This window comes from Petromyzon marinus, chromosome 10, assembly GCF_048934315.1.
Source record: "Petromyzon marinus isolate PM22_M1 ecotype Great Lakes invasive population chromosome 10, UKy_Petmar_22M1.pri1.0, whole genome shotgun sequence".
Lineage (NCBI taxonomy): Eukaryota > Metazoa > Chordata > Hyperoartia > Petromyzontiformes > Petromyzontidae > Petromyzon > Petromyzon marinus.
This window is the reverse complement of record NC_133676.1, coordinates 9,303,752-9,331,236: the sequence shown is the minus strand read 5'-3', so window position 1 is coordinate 9,331,236 and position 27,485 is coordinate 9,303,752. Positions and strand designations below refer to the sequence as shown.

Here is a 27,485-nt window from a genome sequence, read left to right as displayed (position 1 = left end):
GCGAGTGGCTGAGTTTCGCTCCGTGCTGATTCAGGTGGACCTGAACTTCCTGCGTAAAATCCCGCAAGGAGCGGAAGCGTCGAACGTTCTGGTGGGGGAGGTGGACTTCCTGGAGCGTCCGGTCATCGCGTTTGTGCGCCTCTCTCCGGCCGTGCTGCTCTCTGGGCTCGCGGAGGTCCCCATCCCCACGCGGTGCGCGATTTCAACAAAGCGGGGGGGGGGGGGGGGGGAAATATCTGCCGAGGGTTCCACTTTGAACAAAGTACAATAAAATGCGAGAGCAGGTTCTAAATTACAGCCAAGATCAGGCGTGTCATCGTGGCCAAAGCTGTGGATGCCACCACACCTCACGAATGTTTTCTAACCTTCCGGTAGATCCCACTGCTGCCGCACGATAGACGTGGCCTACAAATTACAGCACAACAGTGCACACATTCTGCCCTGACCCATGAACTGCCCACACCTCGGTGCAGTATATTTGTGCATGGTGTATCGGTCATTTTATATCGATGTTCTCGAATCCCACCTTTTCACATAGAGTACAATTATTGTTATTCCCGTATTAATTCGCTAACTTCTTAAGCATTTCCTCACGTTTAAAGCAGTGGGCACTTTTTTCTTGCATACTATATATTTTTTTATGCCTGCTGAGTACAACCGTCATATTCTTGAGATGTTAACATGTTCAGCCATTTAACATATCCACCGATAACACCACAGTTCCCAGTGAGTCAGATATGTGACATTGTCCTGCGTTGATGTTGGTATAAATGTGTGATACATGTCCATTCAACCCAAATGACTGATGGGGCACCTTTTTTGGAAGAAATTAAAATCTGTTTCCACAGCTCGGTCAAACGCAGTTTCAACATTGGCACCGGTTGGATTGTGTGCACAGTGGAGATTAACATCATCCTCGGCCATGGGCCAGGGGCGACTATATTTGGGCCCCTCCTCCCCTCCTGCTGGTTGGGTCTCCGTTCTCACGCGCCCCCTTCTGAACTTTTTACACGTCCAGCCACTTGCTAATTGGGCACTGACAGAAGCTCAGCAGGCTGCTGGCCAGGTATTCGACTCGTAATGGCCACTGTGGGGATTAAGAAGGCTTTAAACATCTTTGCGACTGTGTCCGATGCCACAGAAACCCTGGTGTCAATATAAATATAATAAGAACTTTGTCCTGTGTCGTCACAAATATACGTTCAAATATTTGTTTGTCCCTCAGCCTATGGCCTTTACAGAGCAATATTATCCAGAAACATTTGTTTAAGCGAGCAAAATATGGACCAGTTTTGACCTCATCAGCAGCTTTGCTTGTTTACAAAATGTTTCTGAATAACCAGATGTTATTAGTAAGAGGGCTCCATACAAACTATGGGGCCCTGTTCAATGCAAAAACACACATTTTGGATAATGTTTAGTTGGAAGCCCAGCTGTTCTAAACTTGTTTGAAAATGTGGCCTCTGGTTCTCGTGCAGGTTCCTCTTCATTCTGCTGGGACCGTCGGGCAAGGCTACCCAGTACCACGAGATCGGCCGATCCATCGCCACCCTCATGTCAGATGAGGTCAGCCTGACGCCGACCCTGAGCCCGTTCCACTCAGGAGGGAGGTTGTGTTGATGGAAGGGTGATGAGCAGGAATAAACATTCTTTGTGGCTTATAAATGAGCGGTTTTAAGGCAAATACGTCTCTGGACGGATTAGAATTGTGTAACTTAATCCTGGATTTACATGGCGTTCGGTGCAGTAAAGTAACCAAATTGGCATACGCAGGAAACGTCATCGGGAGGTTCGAACGTGCGTGCGTTGGGGTGTGCCTTCTTGCACTTGCGTGCTTGGATGGCCATTCCTCTGTTGACCCTCGTTTCCTCCGTGACGTGCCATCGTGCACTGGTAACAGAGTGACCATTCCGCAGAAGCACGTAATGTGACCGCACGCTGCCATTTGAGAATTAGCGTTGGCGCTTGGCATGCGATAAACTACAACTTAGGGCCGAGAATTGCAGGGCAGTGATATGGGATAATTGCGTGTTAAGTGACGGCTCAAAGGACCACCCAAAGTAGGTCATCGGCTTTTAAAGGCTACAGCAGTGTGCCTACTCGACCCGTGGATTCATGCTAATGAGCATAACGTTGGGAGAGGGCTATTCTGCAAATGGAGCACTCTGTCGGTAGGCAGCATGTGCAGCCCTCTTCTTAATTCACTGCTGGATGAGGGCCTTCCCAATGACGGGTTGGTTGTGAGGGTTGTTTGACCATACTTCACCATGCTGGTCAGTGCAGGATTATGAAAGCAAGCGGTGTAGCAGAGATGCAGGAGTTTATCATTGCCGTACAGCAGTGGATGTTGCCGCACTGCCGTCTAAAGCTGACCACGTAACCCCACAAGCACAGTGAAAACCCGTTTGAGGATTATGGTAACTCATCAAAACGCCGTCCAGACTCAGCCCTGCTTAGCTTCCGAGATCTAAGCGAGATCGGGCGCATCTTAGTTGATTTGGTTACGCGCAGAGTGCAGGCGGTATTAAGTGTGCAGGTTTAGGCGTGGTAGCAGCAGCAGTAGTAACTACAACCAGATGTGAGCCCACTGAGACTAAATGTCTCATTCGGGGTAGACCTGGGTGATTAAAGCTTGTGGCCGTTGTAACTTAGCGTACTATGAAATAATTTTTCACGACCACGGGCACCTTGTTCGCTGACAAGTCGTAAATGCCCGGAAGCCCCCCGAAGGAGGAAGCTGTTGCTCCGAGGTGCCGTGCATTGTTTCGTCAGTTTGTAGCAGCTGCTGCTTCTCCTCCTCCTCCTCCTCCTCACATCGCAGATATTCAGTGATGTCGCGTACAAGGCCAAGGACAGGAAGGACCTCCTGTCGGGCATCGACGAGTTCCTGGATCAGGTGACGGTGCTGCCCCCCGGGGAGTGGGACCCCTCCATCCGGATAGAGCCCCCAAAGAATGTCCCCTCTCAGGTGAGGACCCTCTCCTGCCGATGATGCCTGCGAGCATGAAATGATAGAGTGGAAAGTTAATGTCTGACCGATGGCACCGATCCTGCCTGCACAGCATTTTATACTACCCACAATGCAAAGAAGTTTTTAAAAATATTTTTTTGTCATCCCCCACCTAATATTATCCCGGTTGTGCTGTTGGCATCATGTCACCAGACGAATGATCCATTCGCACACAGCAGTGCGTTTCTTCCAGTTAGAGGACGCCCCACAAAAGTGAACATCACAGAGCTGTCTCGGATCCCTTCAGGTGACGTCTCTGGTCCACAGAGTAGGGGGCATCAACTTCTCGCTCAGCCTGCGTATGAGAGTAATGTTGGTCACACGACAACCAATCCGATTTTTCGATTTAAAGTTTTCTTGACTGCAGGGATTCACATTCTTGGTTCTTTCGGTAAAGTCACGTAGAAGGGAAATAATAATAAAACATTTTTTAATTACTTTATTATTATTTCCCTTCTACGTGACTTTACCGAAAGAACCAAGCATATGAACCAATCCGATATTTTAATTCTCGGAAGCAAATTTAATGTGATTGCTTAAAGTTGGTTCTGAGACCATCAAGACACTGCACTTGCAGACCTGGTGTAATCACAGGCAGTGGTCTAGATTTGATCCCAGGACTCGGTGCCACATCAGCAATCTGACCCCTGAGCCATTCTTTACACCTCTCAAAGCAGTCATGTTTTAACTGACTCCAGATGTGTATGGTACTGACTCTGTGGTACTGACAAGCCACAGTAGTTTGTGGTCGGGCTCTTGCACGAGGTGCTATAACCCACGCTAAATGTTTAATACTTGCGGGGAGTTGGTGAGAGAGAGTGCGGTTTTAAAGTTTTGGAAAGTACAGTGAAATATAATAATCTTAGTTGTAACATCTGCAGTACATTGCTGATATCCATAAATGTTTTTATTTTTATTTTATCCCAGATGCTAATTTAGATCTATTCTAAACACCTCTTTAAATTGTTTCAGTTATTTTCCCTGCATCCGCAGATTGATGCAGTTGCAGGCACCATTATGTTGAGTTCAGAAGCGTGCTTTTGAAGGTAAGGGCTAACGTTCCATGACGTCCATCTGTTTTTTCTTACCTCCTGTTTTTTCTTTCCTTGCACACACACACACCTGCCTGCCCCCCACCCCCCGCGCTGCTCCTCGACAGGAGAAGCGCAAGCTGCCGAGCCTCGTCAACGGCGCGTCACAGGCGTTGGAGCCAGAGCACGAGAGCCACGGTGCGGGACCCGAGCTGCAGAGAACTGGCAGGTCGGCCGCCAGCATCTCCCCCACGCACCCTGCACATTCTCACACCCCCACTCACACCCTCGTACGCCCTCGCACACACCCTCGCACACACCCTCGCACACACCCACACAGCCTGACACACCCTCACACACCACAGCACACCCTCACATGCCCTCACACACCCCGGCACACCTACACACACCCCTGCACACTCCTACATATACCCTTGCTTGCTCCTGCATGCCCCTGTGTACCCCACATGCCACCACATGCCCCTGTAAATCAGGACGCACCACATGCAGCCTTTTCATACTGCAACACCTCCATCGCTACCAACACGCACAATCCATTAATTCTTGAAATGTAATCAGAAGCAGCTGAGAGCTCAAGAGATTCAGATTTTATAAGGGAGACCTGGGTTAAGAAGCAAAAACAAATCTTCATTATGCCATGGAAGGTCAGAATATTAAACAAAACAGTGGAACCTTGAAATAAATTTCACGTGAAGCGAGACGGCTTCCACTTCAGCATTATAAGGGTCGAGCGTAGAACTCGATATTTCATATGAGATGAAGTGTAACGTTGGAGCGGGTGGTACGGCTTGCTCTTCTCTCGATTTCGAACATCGCCCCTCGCGGGAGCGCGAGAGACGAGCGTCCGTTCACCCTCGACGCTCCGCGCCGCGTTTGCGCCCCGAGCTGACGCGGCGCGAGGCCGACCACCGTCAGGTCGTCGGGGTCACCGCTAATGACTCTGCCCCGTGTTGCGGCGTGCACCGTCACTGCCTCGTCATAAAGCAGCGGCCTTGGATTGCGAGGATGTGTCTGCTCGGGCGTGTGCCTTGTGTGTGCGCGCGTGTGGATTTATGCAAACGTGCACTTGTCTTTTCCCTTCGGAGAGCTTATTTGTGTTCCCTTTTTTCCTTCACCGATTCATGCCTCGGATTATACGTACGGTCACACACCATTCGGAACCGTAGTTTGCCTTACAGTGAAGTGAAAGCTTAAGCAGAGTTGAACAGCACATTTATTTGCTAAATCCTTGCAGCGCAGAGTACACATATTTTCTGCATTGTGTGTTTGCTCCATAAATCAAGTTCTGTGGAACAATGTAAGACGAAAAAAAAACTTAAGGTTATTCTAAACTTTAGCCGTTCAGTTGGCCGGCAAGACGTTTTTCCTGTTTGTGTTTGTGGACCATGGTGTTCCCACAGCACAGTGGACAGTTCTGGGCATGGATATATTTTATCCATCGTTGGGGGACTGGAAATCCTTAGGCTCAGCCAATGAAAAGCCCTGTTAGTGGAAATGGGATGGCCCACATGAATCCTGCAAATCCACTATTGAATGAAGGCCTCCCTACTCAACTGTTGGTATGACCATATTTCACCACGATGGTTGGTGCTGGTTGATGAAGGAAGGGGGTGCCCAGGACCGGTTCGGATTTCACTCTTCACCGGTGTTATCCGTGGCCGTAAATCAAATTCATTTCGCTGGCCTCTGAGCGCAGTGTGCATACCACTATACCACCGCTCCACCATCCCCTGTTGTTGTACAGAGCAACAAAATGCGGTCCCGAGTGATGGCGCAGTCAGTGGGGGTTAAATTTCCATTCGTTCATATATCCGTCGTGTGAATGCATGCGTGTGCGTGCGTGTACGTGCATGCGACAGGATATTCGGGGGTCTGGTGCGCGACATCAAGCGGAAAATTCCGTTCTACTGGAGCGACTATCGCGATTCCCTGAACCTGCAGTGCATCGCCTCCTTCCTCTTCCTGTACTGCGCCTGCATGTCGCCAGTCATCACCTTCGGGGGGCTGCTCGGGGAGGCCACCGAAGGACGCATCGTGAGTTGCTCGATACTCGCAGCGCACTCCCGACAACTTGTGGATTCAGCAGCAAGTGCAGTCGTGCGATTTGCAGTCTTCATCTGCTTTCCGGGGGTTTTTTTGTTGTTGATTTATCTATCTCGGCTGCTGAAAAAAGGTCCAAAACGCAAAGTGATCGGCAATAAAATGGCACCTTTGAGGTTGTAATTAGACAAGAGTTAATGGGTTTCTTGAATCTAATTATAAGTAATTTGGGATAAGACATGACGGGATAAAATTCAAAAGTTTAGCAGTGTAGGGAAATAAGATTCCCATTTTGATGAAATGGCCAAATGCATCGCATGGCATTGCCTGGGCGATTTTACCCCATTGTTGGTGAAGGAGCCATCAGTGAGCATTTGCTAAAAAAAATTGATGATATAAGAATCTAGCCTTTTTTTTCATTATCTGAAATAAAGCGAGTTGTAAATTAGCATGAGCTATATTCTGCATACTTACGAGTGTTGCTGGCAAGTGTTGAAATGAGTGGTGGCAGCATATATATATTTTTTAGTAAAAATGTTGCAGCAGGCAGTTCTCGTCTGTGACCGTCAGCAGCACATACACATTGTCATCCCTGTCGTTGCATTGGTTTGCCACTGCATTTTCAAGACGTTTGCTTATCCATTTTATTCCAGCGTATAGGCAGCAAATGCATTTCGGGAGCTAAGTTACCAACGTCAAGGTCTTGCTGGCCACGAGAGGGCTTCAGGAGAGCGTCCGTGTAGCTTTGCTATTCCTCCTCAGTTGAAGGAGCGCAAACTGCAGTGGTTTTACGATACGGTCCGTAGTTTAGGTTGTATGGCCACAGTTGTGCTGTGGCTTGTGGCTCGTACATTGGCTGCGCACTCTTTGTTAGAACAGAGAGAAGTCACAAAGTGAAAAAAAGCACTCGCATAAACTTCCTGCCTTGCCTTGCGAGCTTGTTCATCCGGCAGGAAGGCACGAGTGGCTCTCAAATGAATGAATAATTTAACTTTTCCATGACCAGGTGCAATGGGTGGATGTAGGTTGCAAAATTAAATCCGGTAATTAAAATTGTTTATGATGCCTTTGAGCTCGCTTACAGCCGTGTGACTGTGTAGAGTTCACAGAATAACCTTAGCACACACGCAAGGCTATGTTTGTGTCCGGAAGCACGTTTTTCTGCTTCAAGACAACAGAGTAAAAGCAGAGAGGTTCAGTGGAGTGGACTACAGACTGCAAATGCAACATGTGCTATAGTATTCAGAGAGGAATTTTTTTTAAACAACTTGGTACTTTTCATAAAATATGGATAATCTTTATGAGAGGTTATCGTGGACAGACAAACAGAGTGAAAGAGAATGAAAGAGCTAACGCATAAACGCTTTGCACCTGGAAGCGTTTAAAAACCACGGCGTGAGATCGGGAGAGGCACGTGTTTGTGTGCAAACTTTTCCGACGTGCGTCCTACGACTCAGAAGGCACGTGCATCTCGGTGAGCCGGTGACGCGTGCTTTCCCCGCAGAGCGCCATCGAGTCGCTGTTCGGGGCTTCCATGACGGGCATCGCATACTCGCTGTTTGCGGGGCAGCCGCTCACCATCCTGGGCAGCACGGGGCCTGTGCTCGTCTTTGAGAAGATCCTCTATAAGTTCTGCAAGTGAGTGCTGCCGCCGACTCCACATTGACAAAGCACATAAGCAGGCAATACTTCATGCATCTGTTTCTCCACGTGAAACTTAAAAGTATTTCTTCTACACACCCATCAGCCCCACGGCCTTCTGTGAGCACATAACCTCAGCAGCACCAATTCAGCACACGCAAACTCTGGCAAACAGTGTCTCAAACAGCAGAGTCTGGCCTGCTCGAATCAATGCAGGTGACCTGCCAGATGTTGTAGGCAAAACCCCTCTAATTCGACGCAGAATTATATAATACACAATGACAATTCTCATTCCCGACGTTATTATTTTTTTACGTGCAACGATTTATTTATTTATTTGCCACGTGGGAACCCCTGAGTATCGAAAACTGTTTTCATTTCAAGTGGCCACTTTTGTGCTTTAGTTTATCCACGTGGGGGGAGGCACGAGTATCCAACATCACTCCAGTGTTTTAAAAACCCACACAAAGCTACTGACCTTTGCAATAGCCACAACTACACCTACTTCTCATTGAAATGGACCAATGACTCATGCGTAATGTCTTTGGTTATTGTTCAGCGCCCTTGTAATGGCTTGCCACGTTACGGCACGATCGAAGTCGTCGTCATTATTGAGAGCTGCACATCTCTATGGGTTCAGCTCCTCCTGCTCTTATGTCCCCTGCTATCTGCCCCCTTCTCCCTGCTCCCTGATCCTGCCTCTTCTCCTTTCTGGAGGGAACCTACATTTCAACAAAAACACAGCCCTGAAGTTGACCTAAGTGACAGTTGCCCTCGACCTCATGTTTCTCACTCTTAACCCCGCGACGACATCGCAACTGGTCCCAACGGTGGCCTTGGTGAAGGTGTGCAGCTCCCTTAATGAAGGGAGCCACGTGGCCCATTTACAGTGAGGGAAAAAAGTATTTGATCCCCTGCTGATTTTGTACGTTTGCCCACTGACAAAGAAATGATCAGTCTATAATTTTAATGCTGGTTACCTGTATAAAAGCACCTGTCCACAGAAGCAATCAATCAATCAGATTCCAAACTCTCCACCATGGCCAAGACCAAAGAGCTCTCCAAGGATGTCAGGGACAAGATTGTAGACCTACACAAGGCTGGAACGGGCTACAAGACCATTGCCAAGCAGCTTGGTGAGAAGATGACAACAGTTGGTGCGATTATTCGCAAATGGAAGAAACACAAAACAACTGTCAATCTCCCTCGGCCTGGGGCTCCATGCAAGATCTCACCTCGTGGAGTTGCAATGATCATGAGAACGGTGAAGAATCAGCCCAGAACTACACGGGAGGATATTGTCAATGATCTCAAGGCAGCTGGGACCATAGTCACCAAGAAAAAATTGGCAACACACTACGCCGTGAAGGACTGAAATCCTGCAGCGCCCGCAAGGTCCCCCTTGCTCAAGAAAGTACATATACATGCCCGTCTGAAGTTTGCCAATGAACATCTGAATGATTCACAGGACAACTGGGTGAAAGTGTTGTGGTCAGATGAGACCAAAATGGAGCTCTTTGGCATCAACTCGCCATGTTTGGAGGAGGACGAATGCTGCCTATGACCCCAAGAACACCATCCCCACCGTCAAACATTGAGGTGGAAACATTATGCTTTGGGGGTGTTTTTCTGCTAAGGGGACAGGACAACTTCACCGCATCAAAGGGACGATGGACGGGGCCATGTACCGTCAAATCTTGGGTGAGAACCTCCTTCCCCCAGCCAGGGCATTGAAAATGGGTCGTGGATGGGTATTCCAGCATGACAATGACCCAAAACACACGGCCAAGGCAACGAAGGAGTGGCTCAAGAAGAAGCACATTAAGGTCCTGGAGTGACCTAGCTAGTCTCCAGATCTTAATCCCATAGAAAATCTGTGGAGGGACTGATCATTTCTTTGTCAGTGGGCAAACGTACAAAATCAGCAGGGGATCAAATACTTTTTTCCCGCACTGTACAGCGATGGAGCTACATGACCTGGCGTGAGGCCACTGGCACGGTTCACAAACCACTTTGGCTCATATCCCAGTGTTGGTGGAAACGTGGCATCAAACCCCGCAGACAACCTGCTAGAGACGTGTTTTAACTGCCTCTTCTGGGCACCACATTACTGTGCAGTTGAATGGCTCCCTCACTATGTGATCCACCAAACCCTAACTATATCCAAGCCGCTGGCTCACAGCCATGAACCACCGCCGCCGCCGCCACTGTTCATGCGGCGTGGCCCGACGGGAGCGCTGAATGCTGCGGCGTGCACGATCCCCGTGTACCCTTGGGGTGCTCGTGCCTGACGCGACAAGGACGTGCAGCGCTCGCGGTTAGCGAGGAACTTATTTGGCTCGCGAGGATACGGGGTTTCTGGCTGAGCGAGCACGCACGCGGTGCAGCGCAGATCACTCGTGTCTGTGTTGCACCCGGCTATCGCGACCCCAGTGAAACCGTTCATCGAGCCGCCAACCAAACATGGCAACGAGTTACAGTCGACGCCTCCTCTTGGCTTCTCCCCACCGCCAGCTGGATTGGCCGACGGGGAAGGGGAGGTGGGGGGGGATGGTGGTGCGGCACAGTGGCGGTGCGGGTCTAAATTCTGCTCGTGGTAAAATAGCCTACTCTGTGGCCTCCTGCCGCTGAATCGTTCGGTTCAGGATTGTGACATGACGGCGGCAGTTGGTGAAACTGCCATGGTCATTCATTGCGGGATTTCCTGTCGATGGGGGGATTTTTTTCTGGATTAAAGGCATTTCATGCCAGATCGTGTGACAGTCTGCACACACTAAGCCTAATTGGGAATTTAGTGATGGGAAAAAAAACGTGCTGCACAAGCCTGTGTGTCTGAACGGCAATGGTAGCAGTTTGCACGTATAACTTTGCACAGCAGAAAAACTGTTGTTATGCAATGCACATGAATTATTTTTGCTAAATGAATAACACACGATACTCAGATGGACTCATGTTGTGTTAAAAGGGCAGATAAATGCGTAATGTAGATACACACTCCTCTGGATGAATAACATGATGGTATGCATAATGCGTGCAGTACGTAACAGTGCCATTTGCAACTTTTAAATGTATTCATTTCATCATTGGCATCGGGTTCTCTGTGCCCAAGTATTGCCGGGTTGAAAAACATTTTTCAATAACTTTCTGTCTTTCTATTTTTCCATCTTTTTCCTGTCTCCATCCCTCTCCAGTCCTGGCTTGACATTATATTTTAAATAATTTTCTTTCGGTATTTATTGGGTAGCCTTCCAGCTTACCTCGAATTCTGAGTTTATAGAGTTTCGACTTCGAGAGCTTTTACTGGATCTTCAAAGTGACACCCCGTTTGTATCATGATGGATGATGGAGAATTTTAAACACGAGGTTGCCCAAGGAGCAGACCTGCCCTGTTGGTATTTTTTTTCATAAACCATCTCACTCCTGCCCCCGCCGCCCTCCGCAGGGACTACAATCTCTCGTACTTGTCGTTGCGCGCGTGCATCGGCCTGTGGACGGCGTTCCTCTGCCTCCTGCTCGTGGCCACGGACGCCAGCTCGCTCGTCTGCTACATCACACGCTTCACCGAGGAGGCCTTCGCCTCCCTCATCTGCATCATCTTCATCTACGAGGCACTGGAGAAGCTCGTGCACCTGGGCGAGACGTACGAGGTCAACATGCACGCCGACCCCGAGCTGCTCACCCAATACTCGTAAGCCGCCCGCACGCACGCGAGCATCAAGACAGAAGTCTGCCGGTTAGCCCTGCAGACTATGATTATGGAGACGGGGGGCAGGGAAGTGAGTTCTGTTGGCGAGCGCCTATTAAGGCTAGCACGGTGCACGCAGGGGCTGGTTTAACCAGCTGATGTCCACACACTGCGCCAGGCAATCTATTTAAGGCTGATTTTTACACAAGGGAATCCCAGGAAGTTTCGTTTAAAACTTGCTGTTCATGTACAAGTCAAGGTAACAGTGGTAGTGGGCAGTAGGGGAACCGCTGGGCCTCTCACTATTCCACATTGACACATTTATACGGACAAAGATCCCGTGAATACCCTTAGACAGGCTCTTACAACAAGTGTAGTTAGCGACCACCTCTTAAGGCTGGCTCAGCGCATGAGGAGTTGGTGTGGCCACCACCAAACCTAGCTGCCGTTGTCTCCGCAATTATGATTGTACACACTGCTTCAAGTACAGTACTCATTTAATGTGAAGTCGACCTTAGGGTTCTGATACATCTTGCTACTAATTTTATCTATGCCCAGGAATCCAACTTCGGTCGCCGGATTTATCGTGCTTTGCGCTAACCACTGTGCCAACGCTCCCCATACACAATTAAACACATACAGACACGCACACCATGGATTCAAACACGCGCTCACACACACACAAAGCATTGGTTCATTATAATTGCCGAGCATGGCGGAAATGCCAGACTTGGAGGTCAAGTGGAGTTGGTGGCTCATCCTCTGAGAGCCCTCTGAAGTTCATAATTGCCTCTTACAATTGTGAGTTGTTTTCAAATTCTACTCGGTTGTACTCTGATTATAGTTCTGAATTGAGCAACAAACATATGCATGCAAATATGGAGCCAAAGGCCATTGCAAGGTTCACATTAATGCACTGCGGGGGCACCTCGGAATCCTGGCCAGGCTCGTGGCATGTACAGTCAGACACAAAGACAAAGGTGCCCTGTCTAGCCTTTTTAGGCTGTTGGGGCAAGTTCTTTTGAAGGCCATAATATTGCACATGCGGTTAGTGTGGCCAGCAGCACGCCTGGTCGCCATCATCTCCTCATTGCTGATGTGTATTCACTGAACTAGGTACTCATTTAAGGTTGAGTAGACCTAGGGGTAGCCCGGGGCGATTTCAGATATCGACACTGATGTTGGCCGTGAATGGCAATCTAACCCAGGGTTGATAACTCGATGCACTGACCACTGTGCCACAGCTCCCCCACAGTCAGACACAGGCACCCACACACACAGGCTATCCCTCATGCAGACGCCCACATGGGCCCACGTGACCGCACGTATGCACACACACAGCCGTCTGCCCCGGTTAAGCCCCTGAGTGCGCCGGCTGAAATACAATCCCCTATGCTCGCAGCCGCAAATGCCTCCCGCGGACAAAAGCGGTGCGCTACGCGGCAATCACTCTGCGCGTGCATGAGTCTGTGCCAACGTGAGCGGCGTCTACAAACGCCGCTTCACCAACGCCGAGGCAGAGAGAGTTTTAATTGTGGATGTAATCTTGTAATGCCGGTGTGGTTGGCAGGCACGCTAATCAGTAGGGGGGGGGGGGCGGTAGGGGTTGGGCGGGTAGGCGGTGGGGGGTTGCTGTTGCTTTGCCGCTGGTATTGGGGTGTGTAATTTGCCATCCCAAGAAGATCAAGGGAAAGGTCACCCGTACAGTTATACGTCAGCAGACTTTTCATTTCCCAGTCGTCATGTAGCCCTGCCACCTTTTGCCACTTGTGAGTTATTTTTTGCGGGCGACGTGTTGCGAAAAAAATGGAAAGGATGTGAAAACGACGGTGCCGGACAATAAATGCGTGCATGCAGACCGAAATACGGTGCCGTGTTTCGTTTGATATTTTACAGCCACTTGGTCAAACCACCGCTGGGTAAATACCTGATTGTGACGTGTCGCTTCACTCGACCATACTTCACCACGCTGGCCAGTGCGGGTTCGTGAAGGTGATGAGGGGAGGTGGTGCAGGACCGGGTTGAGATATGACTCGCCACACTCATGTTAGTCGTGGCCAGGAATGAAACCCAGTTTGCCGGTTTCACAGTGCAGTGCGCGGAGCGCTTCTCCACCGCTTGTTGTTTACTTATTAATAAACTCGCACCATGTCGTAGGGAGAGGGAGGGAACCCGTTGTTTGTGTTATGCAACGGAGCTGCGTTCAACATCATGTCGCACGTAACTGAGAGATGTGTGCTTACATCACTGATTTAACACGGCCCATTTGTCTCGCCAACAAAGTGTAACCTAGTCGTGGCTGCACACTGTGCTGTTACGTGACGCTAAGCTATGCGCACATCAATTCCTTAAAAAAATAGTGCACGTTGTCCTGCTCTGCTGTAGTGTCGCTTTGCCGTCCACAAGCACACGGCCACCAGTGTACCCGGCGCGTCGGCCTGCAGAGGACCGAAACCAGGTTTGCAGGCGTGGGTTTTTAATGTGCGTGCGTGCGTATATCCGTACGTGCATTTCTGTTGCAGCTGTGTGTGCGTCGAGCCGAGTGTTCCGAGCAACGAAACTCTGGACGCATGGAGCAATATGAACCATTCGGCGGACAGCATTCCCTGGGGAAACCTGACAGTCAGTGTGAGTGTTCCTTCCTTGGCGGTGTCTTATTAAATCTCACTCATCCCAGCGGCGGACTGACGCCATTGCCCCGGTGTAGACGGACCCAACGGTGACCGCACGTCCGTTATAATCTCACTGTCGGTGTGCTTTGCCCTTTCTCAAAGACGTTGGAAATGGTGGCATTCTTCCATTTAACTCTGCCCGTGATATTCCTCAAGAACATGGCATAATTGCACACAATTGTTCAAATTCGCTGTCATCCCCGGATTCTTGTACCGATAATTTTCCAAGTCAAACTATTATATTCTCACTCTTGTTATCTCATTACATATCCAAGATATTTAACTTGCTTTTCTCGAATTATTCTTTAAATCTTCTTTTTGTTCCTGCCATCCGTAATACGTTTGTCTGTCAATGAATTGTTATACTTGTTTGCATAGTATCTGTCTTATGTATATACATAGATACTAAGGATGTGTGGCTAATTTTCAGATTAATACAACATTTTTTCCTAAAATTGAGCCGAAAGTTTGACCCCACAGGAAATGACGTCACATACATTCCATCACTTTCGTGCTTTTCCCGCCAAAAGCGGTGTCATCCGGCATCGGGTGACACCCAGCACGAAGACGCGATGAATTATTACGTGATCTGAAAATCTACAAAAGATATGAAATCCGAATTTTTGTATTTATGTGACACGCTTGCGAATACTTGCGTTAGTTTGTTTATAAATACATTATAAAAACACGGAGAGTGCATATGTCATACACAGTTCCTTAAGTTGTATTTTAAGTGCAGCATGTACTGGTAATCCATGCTTATATTTAGTGATTCCATACCTGCTCATATTTAACAGCAGGCTTGTGTGTACACATAAACCAGCGCATGTAGACCTTGCCTCACTAATTTAAGTTTTTATTTATTTAATGTGCACACAGTTTTTAAACTTTGCTGGTTCGTTTTTGTTTGAATTGGGCAGAGTGATGTTGATGCATGAGGCTTACCATTCACGCCCTGCGCTGCTCAGCGCCAGGCATCTCTGACTCCAATGTATTGTGTGCATTCTATATTTTGTGTCTCTCTCCGTATCTCTGTCTTGTGTGTCTCTGTGCCTCTGCTTCCCTCTGTGTATCTGGTCTGCCTCTGTATCCTGCCGTCTCTGTCTCTGCTCTGCATTTCTGTCACTTTGTTCATCTGTCTGTGTCCTGGTGTCTCTGTGTCCTCGTCCACTCTCGTCGTGCAGAAATGCTTAGAATTACACGGTCAGTTTGTGGGGACGGCGTGTGGCCACCACGGGCCCTACATCCCTGACGTCCTCTTCTGGTCCATCATCCTCTTCTTCGCCACGTTCTTCCTCTCCGGATTCCTCAAGCAGTTCAAGACCATGCGCTACTTTCCCACCAAGGTGCGGACATGACAGTGACTCCCATTGGGTCCATCAATAATAATTTAACGGCCTTTGTTTCGAACCACCAGCACGATGTTATAATTTTTGGTCCTAATTGTTTGAACTTTTGATAATAACTCTGTGTTTATCCAGGAAAACCTCACTCGGTCTCCAGACCTTTTTTTAAGAGAATCTTGCTCTGTTGGAATGTTTGCACAATTATTTTACTGAGTGTCTGGCTTAATGTGGAAGGAAACCAAAGAATACGGAGGAAACCCACCATGAAGACAAAGGTCGAACGAGTAACATTCTTAACTCCACACAGATAGATTCAAGTATCTGTTGTTTCACTGCCATCTCCTGGCCACCACGCAGCCCAAGCTTATAATACCTGGTATTTTCAGACAGTCTAGCTTCCACCATCGGACCTTTTTGCCAGTATTCTTATTTCTCAGAGTCTGGCTTCCATTTACGGTCCAGGCTAAATCTGCTCAGCTTCCGAAACCTGACGAGACGTGATTTGGCCGTTTTGCTGCATGTGTGTCCGTGGGGTGGATCGGACAGAGGGGCATTTCCGAACAAAAACTAAAAAGTGCGCAATGAAGCATGGACAGATGCATCCTTGGAATCGCGACGAGGGACGTGTGGATCGGGGAACATACGTAGGTTATAGATATCAGATTAACTATTAAGAAAAGTAAGTGGGCTTGGGCAGGATAAGTCGCTAGAAGGAATGATGGCCGATGATCAAGAATAATAACAGAGTGGCAGCTAAGGGAGGAAACTTACTCCCGAGAGGATGCACACTGAGGGAGAATGAGTGCTAAAACTCAGCCCATGTGCAAGTGCGAAGCGGATTATTGCATCGCAGAATTGTGAGAGGTGGCTACGGCTTGCGGAGGCCTTCATCTAGCAGTGAAGCGATCATGGCTGATGCCGGTGGTGATGTTGCTATTGTGGTGCAGGTTCGCTCCACGGTGAGCGACTTTGCCGTGTTCCTCACCATCCTGAGCATGGTGGTCATCGACTACTTCCTGGGCATCCCCTCGCCCAAGCTCCAGGTTCCCAGCGAATTCAAGGTAATGGTGCCCACTGAGCTCTCACGTGCGTACAGGAACCACGGTGACCGCGGACCGCACGCTGTACAGGTTGTTGATGCTGCCGCGGTGGTAATGGGTGCCTGACTTGCAACACAGAGGTCACCGGTTCGATTCGAACTCCTGGCGCGGCAGTTGAACCAATGGGGAACGTTTATTACGTTCCCCCTCCCCAGCTGCCTCTTGCCAAGCCAGCAGTATAAATGGATACCTCTATCGTCGATGGGCCGATGGCGTGTGATGTGGTAAATTGTGACAATTTCTACCTCTAGTGGAGGCCCTTCTGCTAGCAGTGGTGTGAATGAGTAGTTGCAGAGCTGTACTTTTTATTTTATGTATTTTTATTTTGTGTGTATGGGAGAGATATGGCCTTGAAATTGACCCTAAAAGAGGGGGTGAGGTCTCATTGAATAGCCACCAAGGTTACCGGACCTCTCACCCCTTAATGATTTTTTTTCATAGAAACATAAAAGAACTAAAGTATAAAATACGAGTTGAGTGAGCATCTACTGTAATTTACTGTACAGAAGTATGGTTGCTGATTTTCGCAATGCCCCTGCACAGTCCATCATCGTTCGTAACGTGCCTTCTAATTCCGGCCGAGGGGCGCCCTTTGGCTCGAGAAATTTGACTCGCGATCAAGCAGTTGCAAATTCAAATTCCAGCTGGGGGTCAACTTGACCTACCATCCACGACCACGTTGTAACAGGTTGACAGTGATCACCCATTGACTGGTCTGGCTATTGCCATGGGAATGTGTAATTTCCACCACTGGCCTAGAGCCGGCATTGGAGATGAATGTGTGGCCCTATTGCTTTTTTTGTAGTATTAGCAGAAGACACTTCAATTTGACCTTCACAATAGTCTAAAATTTGCTGCCAAGTTAATTTTACATTGAAACATGTAATACAAGTAATTTTTTTTAAAATATATAACTGGAATTATGTAACGTTCCACATCAGATGAATTGTGTGACCTGTAGCTGCTGTAAAAAAATTCTGAAAGTTTCGTGTGAAACGTGTGGATCTTGGCCTGCGTGAGTTTGGTTTAATGGCTTAATGGTTCCTGGTGCAGAAATAAACTCGCTCAATGCAACCTGAAGTTATGCAACCCATCTGGCACGTATTCTCTACACTCTGGATTGTTCACATATTTCCAACACTCATGCCAAAACGGATAAATGAGAAGGAAATTTGCTGCACGGCAGATATAACAGTCCAGCACAGGCTTGGGTCCTCCAGACTACTCTTTGGCAGGGTCTAATGCAGAAAAAAAATCCACCCACTACGGTCTCAGAACCGTTGGAAAAAAATATATAATATGTATTGTTGTGTACAACCTAAATGGACATGACGTGATTGCCAGTCAAGAAAGATGGAAACCATAAGTTTGGTTGAGAAGCAGGAAGCGCGCCTGTGCGTGCAGGCACATTTTTGTAAGGGTCGTGTCCTTAAAGACATGTTATCAGCTCTCGTCCTTGACATTTGGCTGTGGGGTGTGGCAAAATGTAATTGATCAGTTTTTGTTTCAAAGTGTTTGCCAGTTTTTGTACTGCAACCACGGGCTGTGCTCAATGTAGCCAATCAGCCAGCCTAGAGGCCCTGACCTCGCCTGACAGTGACAGTGGCTTCGACTTAAAAGGTCCCTGATCTCGACCTCGACTTGGCCTTGTGGCTCCTGGCATTGACCGTGGCCTAATGGTTCCCGGCCATGAACCCAAGCCTGGCTGATGTCCTCATGGCCTTGAGACGAATTATGGTTGTGCGTTAACCGAGCCATCCTTCCTATTCCACCAGCCCACGCGGGATGACCGGGGCTGGATCGTGGACCCCATTGGGCCCAACCCGTGGTGGACGATCCTGGCTGCTGCCATCCCTGCTCTTCTCTGTACCATTCTGGTCTTCATGGACCAGCAGATCACGGCCGTCATCATCAACCGCAAGGAGCACAAGCTGAAGGTGCCCCCCAACCTTCCCGTGTGCGTTTCCTTGTGTCACCCTGTGATTGTGTTTCTGTGTGACATGTGAAATCGTCTGCACATTCATATTTACAAGAGGCGATCAAACATATTGAAAACCGTGTGTTAATATACTTAACCTTTCTTGCGTGTAACATGGCCCAAATGAGTATTGGTTTTTCAGTCAGATTTAATATGCACGTCAAGCCCAAGACAGCTTGACAAAGAGCAAACATTAATGTATTTAAATTGTGTTAATATTTAACGTCTCAAAAGGCCACAGTAAAATAAGCCAAATGTGATTTGAAATCCATCATCCACAAGTTTTTACACCAAAAAATATTTATAAAACTGCAGTTATTACTTAATGTTGTGCAATGTTGGCCAACTTTTTTGCAAAAGAAAAACCTGGCCCGAACTCGGTACTGTGTTGATGAGCGAGAGGTTGAAACAGAGGCTACGGTGGAATTTGTGGCTTCGGTGCCGTTGCCCAACAGCACCGAAGCAACGACCCTCCTGAAAATGAGTCTCAAAACTCAATGCGGCTTGACTTGCGTAAACAAATACAATGATATTATGAAAACTACAGGCGAGTGGTGGCGTATATAAACCTCACCTAAGTTCTAATCCCAAGCATGGCTATTAATACCAGTGACGAGTGGTGTTTTAACTGATCCTGGGCACCCCTCCCTCCCGCCCGCCGCCCCTTCATCCTACACTGGCTAGTATGGTGACATGGTCAGAATAAGTTCAACCAGGCCTTCATCCAGCGGTGGATTAACAAAGTGCTGTAAATGTGTATGAATTAAAAGCAAAAAGTACGGGTTTTTTTTGCAATTTTTATTCATTTGCACATGTGATAGTACGATCAGGCTGGGTGGCACTGCCTTTAAGGTGCTTGACTCAGAATTAGAGTTTGGAGTGCATGTCTTGGCCAGGGATTGACTAGACACATCGTGGGTCCAGCGCCAATAAAATAAACAATCCTTTGTGGGAAATGAACATTAGCCTATGAGAAAACTCGGTTCCCATCATTGGAAAATGTGATTTTGCTCCATTATCCCTGGGTCATCGATAAACGAGAGCGCTGCCCTGACACTTATTCATGAGTAGATGTATAATGATTCACCTGCCCACCCTCCCCCCTCTAACCCCCACCACAATGCAATCATTTGCCTTGATTTGAGGTCACACTTGCAAATGAGACCCAACCTGGTCTCTTGAGTTCTAACCTGGTTAAACAAATCAACTTGAGTTTAACACGTTGGCTCGCCGCTTTCCGTGGTGCTAACGTTAAGGGAAAAAAACGCCACTTTTTTCGACATAGAAGTGTAATATATAATGACTTATTGTTAGTAGCTCAGCTTATTGGAGAGTATATTGAGTTTATTGATTATATTGATGTAGTTTATATATATATATTTTTATCAGTTTACTATATGGTAGTCATTATATAGTGTAGTGTATACCCAGTTACTTAATGTTAATAACTCGGTTTATTGGAGATTATATTGAGTACATTGATTATATTGATGTAGTTTATATTTCGTTTTTACACATCGGTTTATTGTATGGTAGTAGGGTATTTGCAGTTCTTTAGAAACTCCTTTTTTGTTTTCCACATAATGCACTAGCTTGATATGCAGTTCTTTATTATAAAAATTTCCCTCCCTTTATTACTGCTAATCCTATATAATAATGACTTTGAGACCCCCCACTGCCTACACATTCCACAAGGAGTGACTAACCCCATATCTGCATGTCATCAATATGCTACATTCCTCTGTTGATATGTAAACTCCTTTGTCAAGGCGCTCTCCTCCTCCCACCCAGCTTAAAATACGCTGCAAGCTTAGCAGTGTTCATGAGGACGCTGTCTCTCCGACAGCTCTGTTCTTCATCTGAGGACAGCTGCTTGCGTTGTGGCCGAAACGTCATGAGAATTGTATTTTATTATGTTTTATTATTTTATTATTTCCCTTCTACGTGACTTTACCGAAAGAACCGAGAATACGATAATTGTATTGTTGCATTGCCTACTTGTTGGAGCAAGGAGGCCCATACTTAAAATAGATATTCTTTCGCCAAAATTTTATCCTGACTGTGCTATCGTTATCGTAGCATGAGGCAAAAAACCCACTTTGATCTCTCGCAGAGCAGTACAACCCCTTCATGCTAGTGAGCAGCCCATTTAAGTGGATACCACAACTACCTCTGTGATGCCTTCAAGTGACATCTCGTCTACACAGTAGGGGGCAGCACATTCCCACCCAGTCTGCCACTGAGAGTAAATTTCATCACAAGACAAATTTAATACGATGTTTTTTGTGTAGTCACGGTCTGAAGTTGTACAAATAATTATTTAAATGTTGGGTATTTTATCTCAGTTTTCCAGTTATTGATTCCATATCATGAGCCAAATTGTCCATTTAGAACTTTTGCAGAGCAGTTCATTTTAGAGAACAGCCCCATGGAATTTAAAATAACAGAACTACTTCTCATATACCTTCAAGAGTGAGCCCTTGTCCACACGATAGGTGCTGCACTTAACCACAAACCCTTCTATAAAAGTGTTCATCACATGGCATTCAAACTTAATTGAATTTTTTTTCTCGGACCTGTAATTTTTGACAAATTGTGAAAAACCAATTTAATAATGTGTTTTGTAAGCTGAGACCAACTCACGACATTTACCTGGATTCGAACCCAGGTTCTCGGCGGTGCCAGCTCAGAAACCTGACCTGTTAGCTCACCTGGTGTCTTCCTCGGAAAGCCCGTCGCTCTAGAGCCCGATTGCTTAGCGCGCGTTTTTTTCCCGTCCATGTGTGTGGCGTGTTGCAGAAGGGCTGCGGCTACCACCTGGACCTGCTGTGGGTGGCCATCATGCTGGCCGTGTGCTCCATCATGGGGCTCCCGTGGTTCGTGGCGGCCACGGTGCTCTCCATCTCGCACGTCAACAGCCTCAAGGTCGAGTCGGAGTGCTCCGCACCCGGCGAGCAGCCCAAGTTCCTGGGCATCCGCGAGCAGCGCGTCACAGGGCTCATGATCTTCGTGCTCATGGGTTGCTCCGTCTTCATGACCGGTGTTCTTAAGGTGACTTGACTCCCTATGCTGTTGCGGGTGCTTGGGGTTGTTTGACCGTGCTCGACCATGCCGGTCGATACAGGTTGGTGACTTGGAGGGGAGCACGAATGTAGACGCATGTATGGATCGGCGTGTACAATAATTGATTTTACTACACTGCCCTCTGCTGACCACCACCTAGCAAAGCCCTTCATTCACCTACGACAACCTGCCGTGCATGGTGGTAATGCATGCATCTTTATGTGATCAGGTACTTTCTATGTGATTGGGTCATATTATAATTAGCATTGATGGTCTATGTGTACTGTATGCGTTTGTTAATGCCTATTCATCCTAGTGGCTCTGGGTAGATTTTGACCGATGGATTGGAATGTTAGAAGGTCAATTCTAGGTCAGCGGTTAACTCGGCTTGTCGTCCAGCCATAGTTGATAAAAAAAATAGTAATCCTTTGTGGCGAAGTCAACAGCTATCAAACTAACTTGAAGTTTGGCTGCCCCATTGCTGCTCTGAGCAGGACATTTTGACGTGACCTGATTCACATTTAATAATTTAAGTCACTGCGCAATCTGCAGTATTTCATCAGTCATGATACAATTGGGGATTTTTTTTCCCTCTAATTGCTAAGAGGTATTTTTCTCACAATCGTTTTATATTGGGTGCATGTTCACAGAGTTGGGCTGCTTTGGGAATATCAAGGACAGTACCTCATTGTCATTTTATTGGTTACATCAAATGGTGCTATGCTGGAATGGCTAAACACTAATTGAAATAAGCAAAAATAATAGCACTTGATTCCACAATTGCACCAAAACTAGGGCACTCGCTTGGGGTATTAAAATCCTATAAGCTTGGTTTATTGTGTTAATGTATATACAATAATAGAAACAATCATGCTTCACACTTAAACTGTCAAAAAAGCACGTTGAACACAATCATGTATTTTTAGTTTGAATAATATTGTACCGTGCGTGAACATGTTGTGGGGTTTGGCGTTGAGGAGCTCATGATAACCATTGAAAACAATTATTTTTTTAACAGAAAATGTTCCTGGCTAAGTCGTGTTTTAAACATTCAGAACACGCTATTAACGCATTTTCCCAGTTTGACGTAACCACGCCCTGTGCCACAGTTCATCCCAATGCCGGTGCTGTATGGAGTCTTCCTGTACATGGGGGCCTCCTCTTTGAAGGGAATCCAGGTGAGGTGAATGTCACTATATCGGTCTCTTTCGTTAGTTTCCACCTCGTCAAACGACAAAACTTAAGTATGACGGTGGCACCCACTCACTGGCAGAAATTACTCACCTCACCCTCTGCACCGAACACTCGCTTAGCAATCCTTCTTGTTCCCATCCGTGTTTCAGAGTATAATCTGCTCTCTGATAACGCGAATTGGATATAACGCGGATACGAATTGGATATCACACGATTGAGTGAACGGAACTACATCGAGAGAGTAGGAATAAGCGGTTGTAGGTAGGATGCTGTTGCTACCCACGCGCCTCAGTCTTTGTTCAGCCTGCATACGTATCTCACACGTTATCGCGGACTGCTTTACCCTATGTTTAATTTATTATTACGCAATATTTCCATAACGCGGTGTTCTTCATAAACGCAACTACCGCGTTTTAAGAGAACAGGCTATAGAAAATAAATGTACAGCCCTGTATTCCACTACTCGGAGTTATAATGCTGGGTCTGTGAGTCATGCACTCACTGCGCTATTGGCCCCATATCACAAGGGGCCCACTCACTCTTTTCAGGCACGTGCCACTCCGGTGTCGCCTTACACTGCTGAATGTGGCATTGCGAGTAAAGTTGCCTATTTGTACTACTTTCTATATTAATCATAATGATAAAAAAGTTATTAACAAACCCTTGTTGGTTGAAGGCGATGCCGGTCATTGTTTTGTGTGACCATATTTCACCATATTGGTCAGTGCAGGTTGGTGGAGGAGGATGCCCAGGGCCAGTTTAGAGATCACTCGCCACTGATTGGATATCACTCGCCACTGATTGGCAGCAACGGCAGGGAAATTAACCCAGATTTCCGGGTTCACAATACAGTGATAATCAGAATCAAAATCTTTATTTGCCCTAGAGGAATCCAGGAATCCAGGAATCATACTGCCCCACTGCTCCACCCGTGTATATAAGCATGTACAGTGAGGGAAAAAAGTATTTGATCCCCTGCTGATTTTGTACGTTTGCCCACTGACAAAGAAATGATCAGTCTATCATTTTAATGGGAGGTTTATTTGAATAGTGAGAGACAGAATAACAACAAAAAAATCCAGAAAAACGCATGTCAAAAATGTTATAAATTGATTATCGTGATAATCAGCTGTTGTTTATAAACTGCTGGATGAAGTCGTCCCCATGTTTTCACCATCTATCACAGTCCTGCAATTCTGCAATCCAACTCCTACACATGAACTGATTTCATTGCTCAACGTTTCTTTTGTGGTCATCCTTTTGAGGCGCATTCTATAATACTGCCTGACATTCCATCACCAATGTCATCCAACGGGGCACCATAAAACATTAAAAAAGAATTGGCCTTTGCGAACACAAGCAATGATTGTGCGTTAACTCTTTTCACATCTACAAGTTCAAATCGTCCTATTACTATATTTATAATTATTACAGTAATGTTGGATAGTATCTTGGGTTATCATGACTTTAAGCACCTCATAGCTGTTCATATGAACTATCCATTCGAGCCATGGGGATGATTGTGACGCTCACACTGATGATGATGATGATGTTGACAATGTTACTAATTTGTAATGGTCGTCGTAACAGTTCTTCGACCGAATCAAGTTATTCGTAATGCCAGCGAAGCACCAGCCCGACTTCATCTACCTGCGCCACGTGCCGCTGCGCAAGGTGCACCTGTTCACCGCCGTGCAGTTCACCTGCCTCGTGCTGCTCTGGGTCATCAAGGCATCGCCCGCCGCCATCGTCTTCCCCATGATGGTACCGTCGTGAGCACGAGCACCTTCGGCGGCCTAATCTCCCCCCCCCCCTCCCCCCAGTCGGTAGACGCACAGCCAATTGCAGCGATAATATTAACGGACCTGGACAGCCCTTTTGTCAATCCACTGACGGATGACGACCTCTCTACGCAATATTAGCTACCCTTTGCAAACGCTTCAAGTGACCTGTAGTCCACAGTCTGGAGCAGGACCTTCTCCCACCCTCTTTGGCCATGCTTCTCTAAAAGCGCGATTTTAATAAAACACCAATGTATATGTACAACCCTTTTATCAATTCACTGCTGGATGAGGGCCTGTCCAGACGTATGTGAGTTTTGGGGGCTATTTGGCAATTTCATCACGCTGGTCAGTGTGGGTTGGTGAAGGCAGGTAGCAAAGACGATGGAGCATTGCACAATACACGACTCGATTTTGCTGCATTGGCCTCTGCTGCTCACAACTTATAACAGCTGTTTTATGCATGACAGCCTGATCCCCCGCTATCTGGACACACAGGCATGAATAGTCATTGATCCAGGAAGGCCCCGCTGAGTTATGCAACTATTTTTGAGGAAGGTCCTGCATTGGGATGTTTGGCCAATTACATTTTAAGGCAGTGTTTTGCATATGGGAGAAATCCGGAGTACCCAGAGATAACCATCCAGGCATAAAAGGGGAATCACACTCAAAGATCCATACATAGATTCGCAAACCAACACTCGGTTATTGCCATCCTCTGGATGACGGAGATGTTTGGTTTTCTGCTGAGGCTTCAGCGACTCGTGAGCACGCGCGTCCGTGCGCTCGTTGATTTTGCTGAAGGTCCTGGCGCTGGTGTTCATCCGCAAGCTGCTGGACTTCTGCTTCACCAAGCGGGAGCTGAGCTGGCTCGACGACCTCATGCCCGAGAGCAGGAAGAAGAAGTTGGAGGACGCTCTGCGCGAGCAGGAGGACAGCGAGGTGTGTGCGTCACCGCCCCTCGAGTAACACACAGTGGGCAAACAGCAATCAAGCCCACCCTCGATTACTCCACAAAGAGCACTCGTTTACAAACCACTCTTTCAAACGGGTAATAGGTGCAGTATTTTAGAAATATTAAATGTTGTGTTTGTTATTTCACGAATATTGTCATTTGATTTATAAACTAAAATGAGTAACGATAATCGTGACGTGAGACTATTATTTGCAAAACAGACGATGCGATTATTGTTGGACCCCTTATATCGTGGTATCGACATATTGCGGCAAGCCCATCAAAAATGTTCCACCAATGAAGTCTCCATAAGCACAGCACTAGGGACCCAGCGGCTCATGTCCTCATCATTGTTTCCTGTTTCTTTTTCCTGGGCCCATCACAAACATTACGCAAATAGCTCGGCAACAGCGGAGGCAGCCGGAGCCGGGTATGTTATAACGTCCAGCGTGTACGGCGATGTCCGAGCGTTCCCTTGCATCATTGCATGCCCACTTGTCTCTGTTGCTTATTTAAAAGGCACAATGCTAACGGCACTTGAGTCTCCAAACATACACGAAGGAAGAAAAAATAATAATCATTTTTTTCCACTACATTATTATACAAATGCGTTCTCGTGTGAAACAACATGCATCACAAAGCCACGGAGAACTGAACAGCTGTTCTATTCTATTTGTGAGTAACCACAACGTCCTTGCTATTGACCAAAGTGTGTCCATAAACAGGCAGAGCAATGCAACCACTGTTGTAAAAAAATATCGTTTTCAGTTTAGCTTGACGCCCTACATGTTCAGAAAATGCGGTTACTGGAATGGGTTTAAATTCTCAGATTTTCAGGAAGAAATACATCTCAAGAACTTTCATATTAGCCGTTGGATTATAAAAATGTGTCCATGCAAAATGGCAACGCGTGTCGTAAGGGCGCGATCTGCCGTGGCAGTTGCATCAATGGTGGCGCGTTGTGGTTAATGTTCGTTGTTGAATCGTCCTAACGTGCATGACCGTGTGCCTCAGGAGACCCAGCGCATACTGGAGGTGGCCGAGGTCGGCACTGTGCAGGTTCCACTGGAAGGAGGAAACGTTCTCAAGATCCCTGTCAAGGGCATCAAGTTCAGGTGACGCCACATCTTTCCTATTTGCCAGCTCGGTATTATGAATGCAGAATAGACACTGCATGTAATACACAGCCAAACGGCATAATTTCCTGCACAGCGCTATGTATTTGCTTACAAAAACATGCTTTGCGTTGAGATTGGTGCATGAGCACAACAAAAACTCAAAGCATTCACCAATAATACTGCCTTAAAGATAAGAAGATATATAATATTATCTGATACAAAGAATAACTTTTGCCCCTAAACATCGCATCCGTTAATATGAATTGTTGAATATTTTAATATACTGTGTACTTTATTTCAGTGGTTTATATAATTCATTGTTTGCATCTTTAGATTCAATACTAATGCTATTATTTATCCAGGAGAGAGTCATTAGGTCGCAAGACTCATTTTCCGGAGAGCCTTTTTATTGTGATGCGTGCCCAATTACTTGAAGGAACGTTTTGCATATGGGAGAAATCGGGAGTACTGGGAGAAAACCCCCCACATAAACAAGGGAATAACACACAAAACAACTGCGCGGATGGGTTGACAAACCCATTTGCTGTGCTATCTCCTGGCCATCTGCCAACCTTGCAGCACTTGTGATTCACCAATCCTTGTGTACAAAGTGCTGGATTAGAAGCATGCACCATCGTGCCCAGATAACCAGTTATGCCCATTTTGCCGCGTTTTGAACTTCAGCCATCATGACCCTTCCATCATCAACATCTCGGAGGAGATGTCCAAGACGGCGGTGTGGAAAACTCTGGCTGGAAATACTGACAATGCTCACGTGGATGTCGAGAGGTGAATCGCATCACTATGTTTTGCAAATTAACGAAACATATATACCTTTAGCACGGTGAAA

General features: G+C 46.9%; 1 protein-coding gene across 12 annotated transcripts in view; it reads left to right on the top strand.

Moving 5' to 3' along the window:
- The window catches only part of LOC116940953 (sodium-driven chloride bicarbonate exchanger-like), an 80,475-nt gene that overhangs the window by 49,598 nt on the left and 3,392 nt on the right, over nt 1–27,485 (top strand). For 9 of the 12 annotated variants that reach the window (XM_032951391.2, XM_032951390.2, XM_032951392.2 and 6 more), the window contains 18 exons: nt 35–192; nt 1,479–1,566; nt 2,822–2,968; nt 4,170–4,270; nt 5,922–6,096; nt 7,607–7,740; nt 11,186–11,431; nt 13,951–14,056; nt 15,285–15,446; nt 16,394–16,507; nt 18,322–18,483; nt 21,324–21,575; nt 22,697–22,765; nt 24,372–24,545; nt 25,367–25,504; nt 25,918–25,947; nt 26,532–26,632; nt 27,320–27,424. In XM_032951391.2, the coding sequence (XP_032807282.2) occupies nt 35–192; nt 1,479–1,566; nt 2,822–2,968; nt 4,170–4,270; nt 5,922–6,096; nt 7,607–7,740; nt 11,186–11,431; nt 13,951–14,056; nt 15,285–15,446; nt 16,394–16,507; nt 18,322–18,483; nt 21,324–21,575; nt 22,697–22,765; nt 24,372–24,545; nt 25,367–25,504; nt 25,918–25,947; nt 26,532–26,632; nt 27,320–27,424 (2,462 nt within the window). The remainder of the gene's footprint in view (nt 1–34; nt 193–1,478; nt 1,567–2,821; nt 2,969–4,169; nt 4,271–5,921; nt 6,097–7,606; nt 7,741–11,185; nt 11,432–13,950; nt 14,057–15,284; nt 15,447–16,393; nt 16,508–18,321; nt 18,484–21,323; nt 21,576–22,696; nt 22,766–24,371; nt 24,546–25,366; nt 25,505–25,917; nt 25,948–26,531; nt 26,633–27,319; nt 27,425–27,485) is intronic. The other 3 variants (XM_032951389.2, XM_032951393.2, XM_032951398.2) reach the window with 1 other exon arrangement.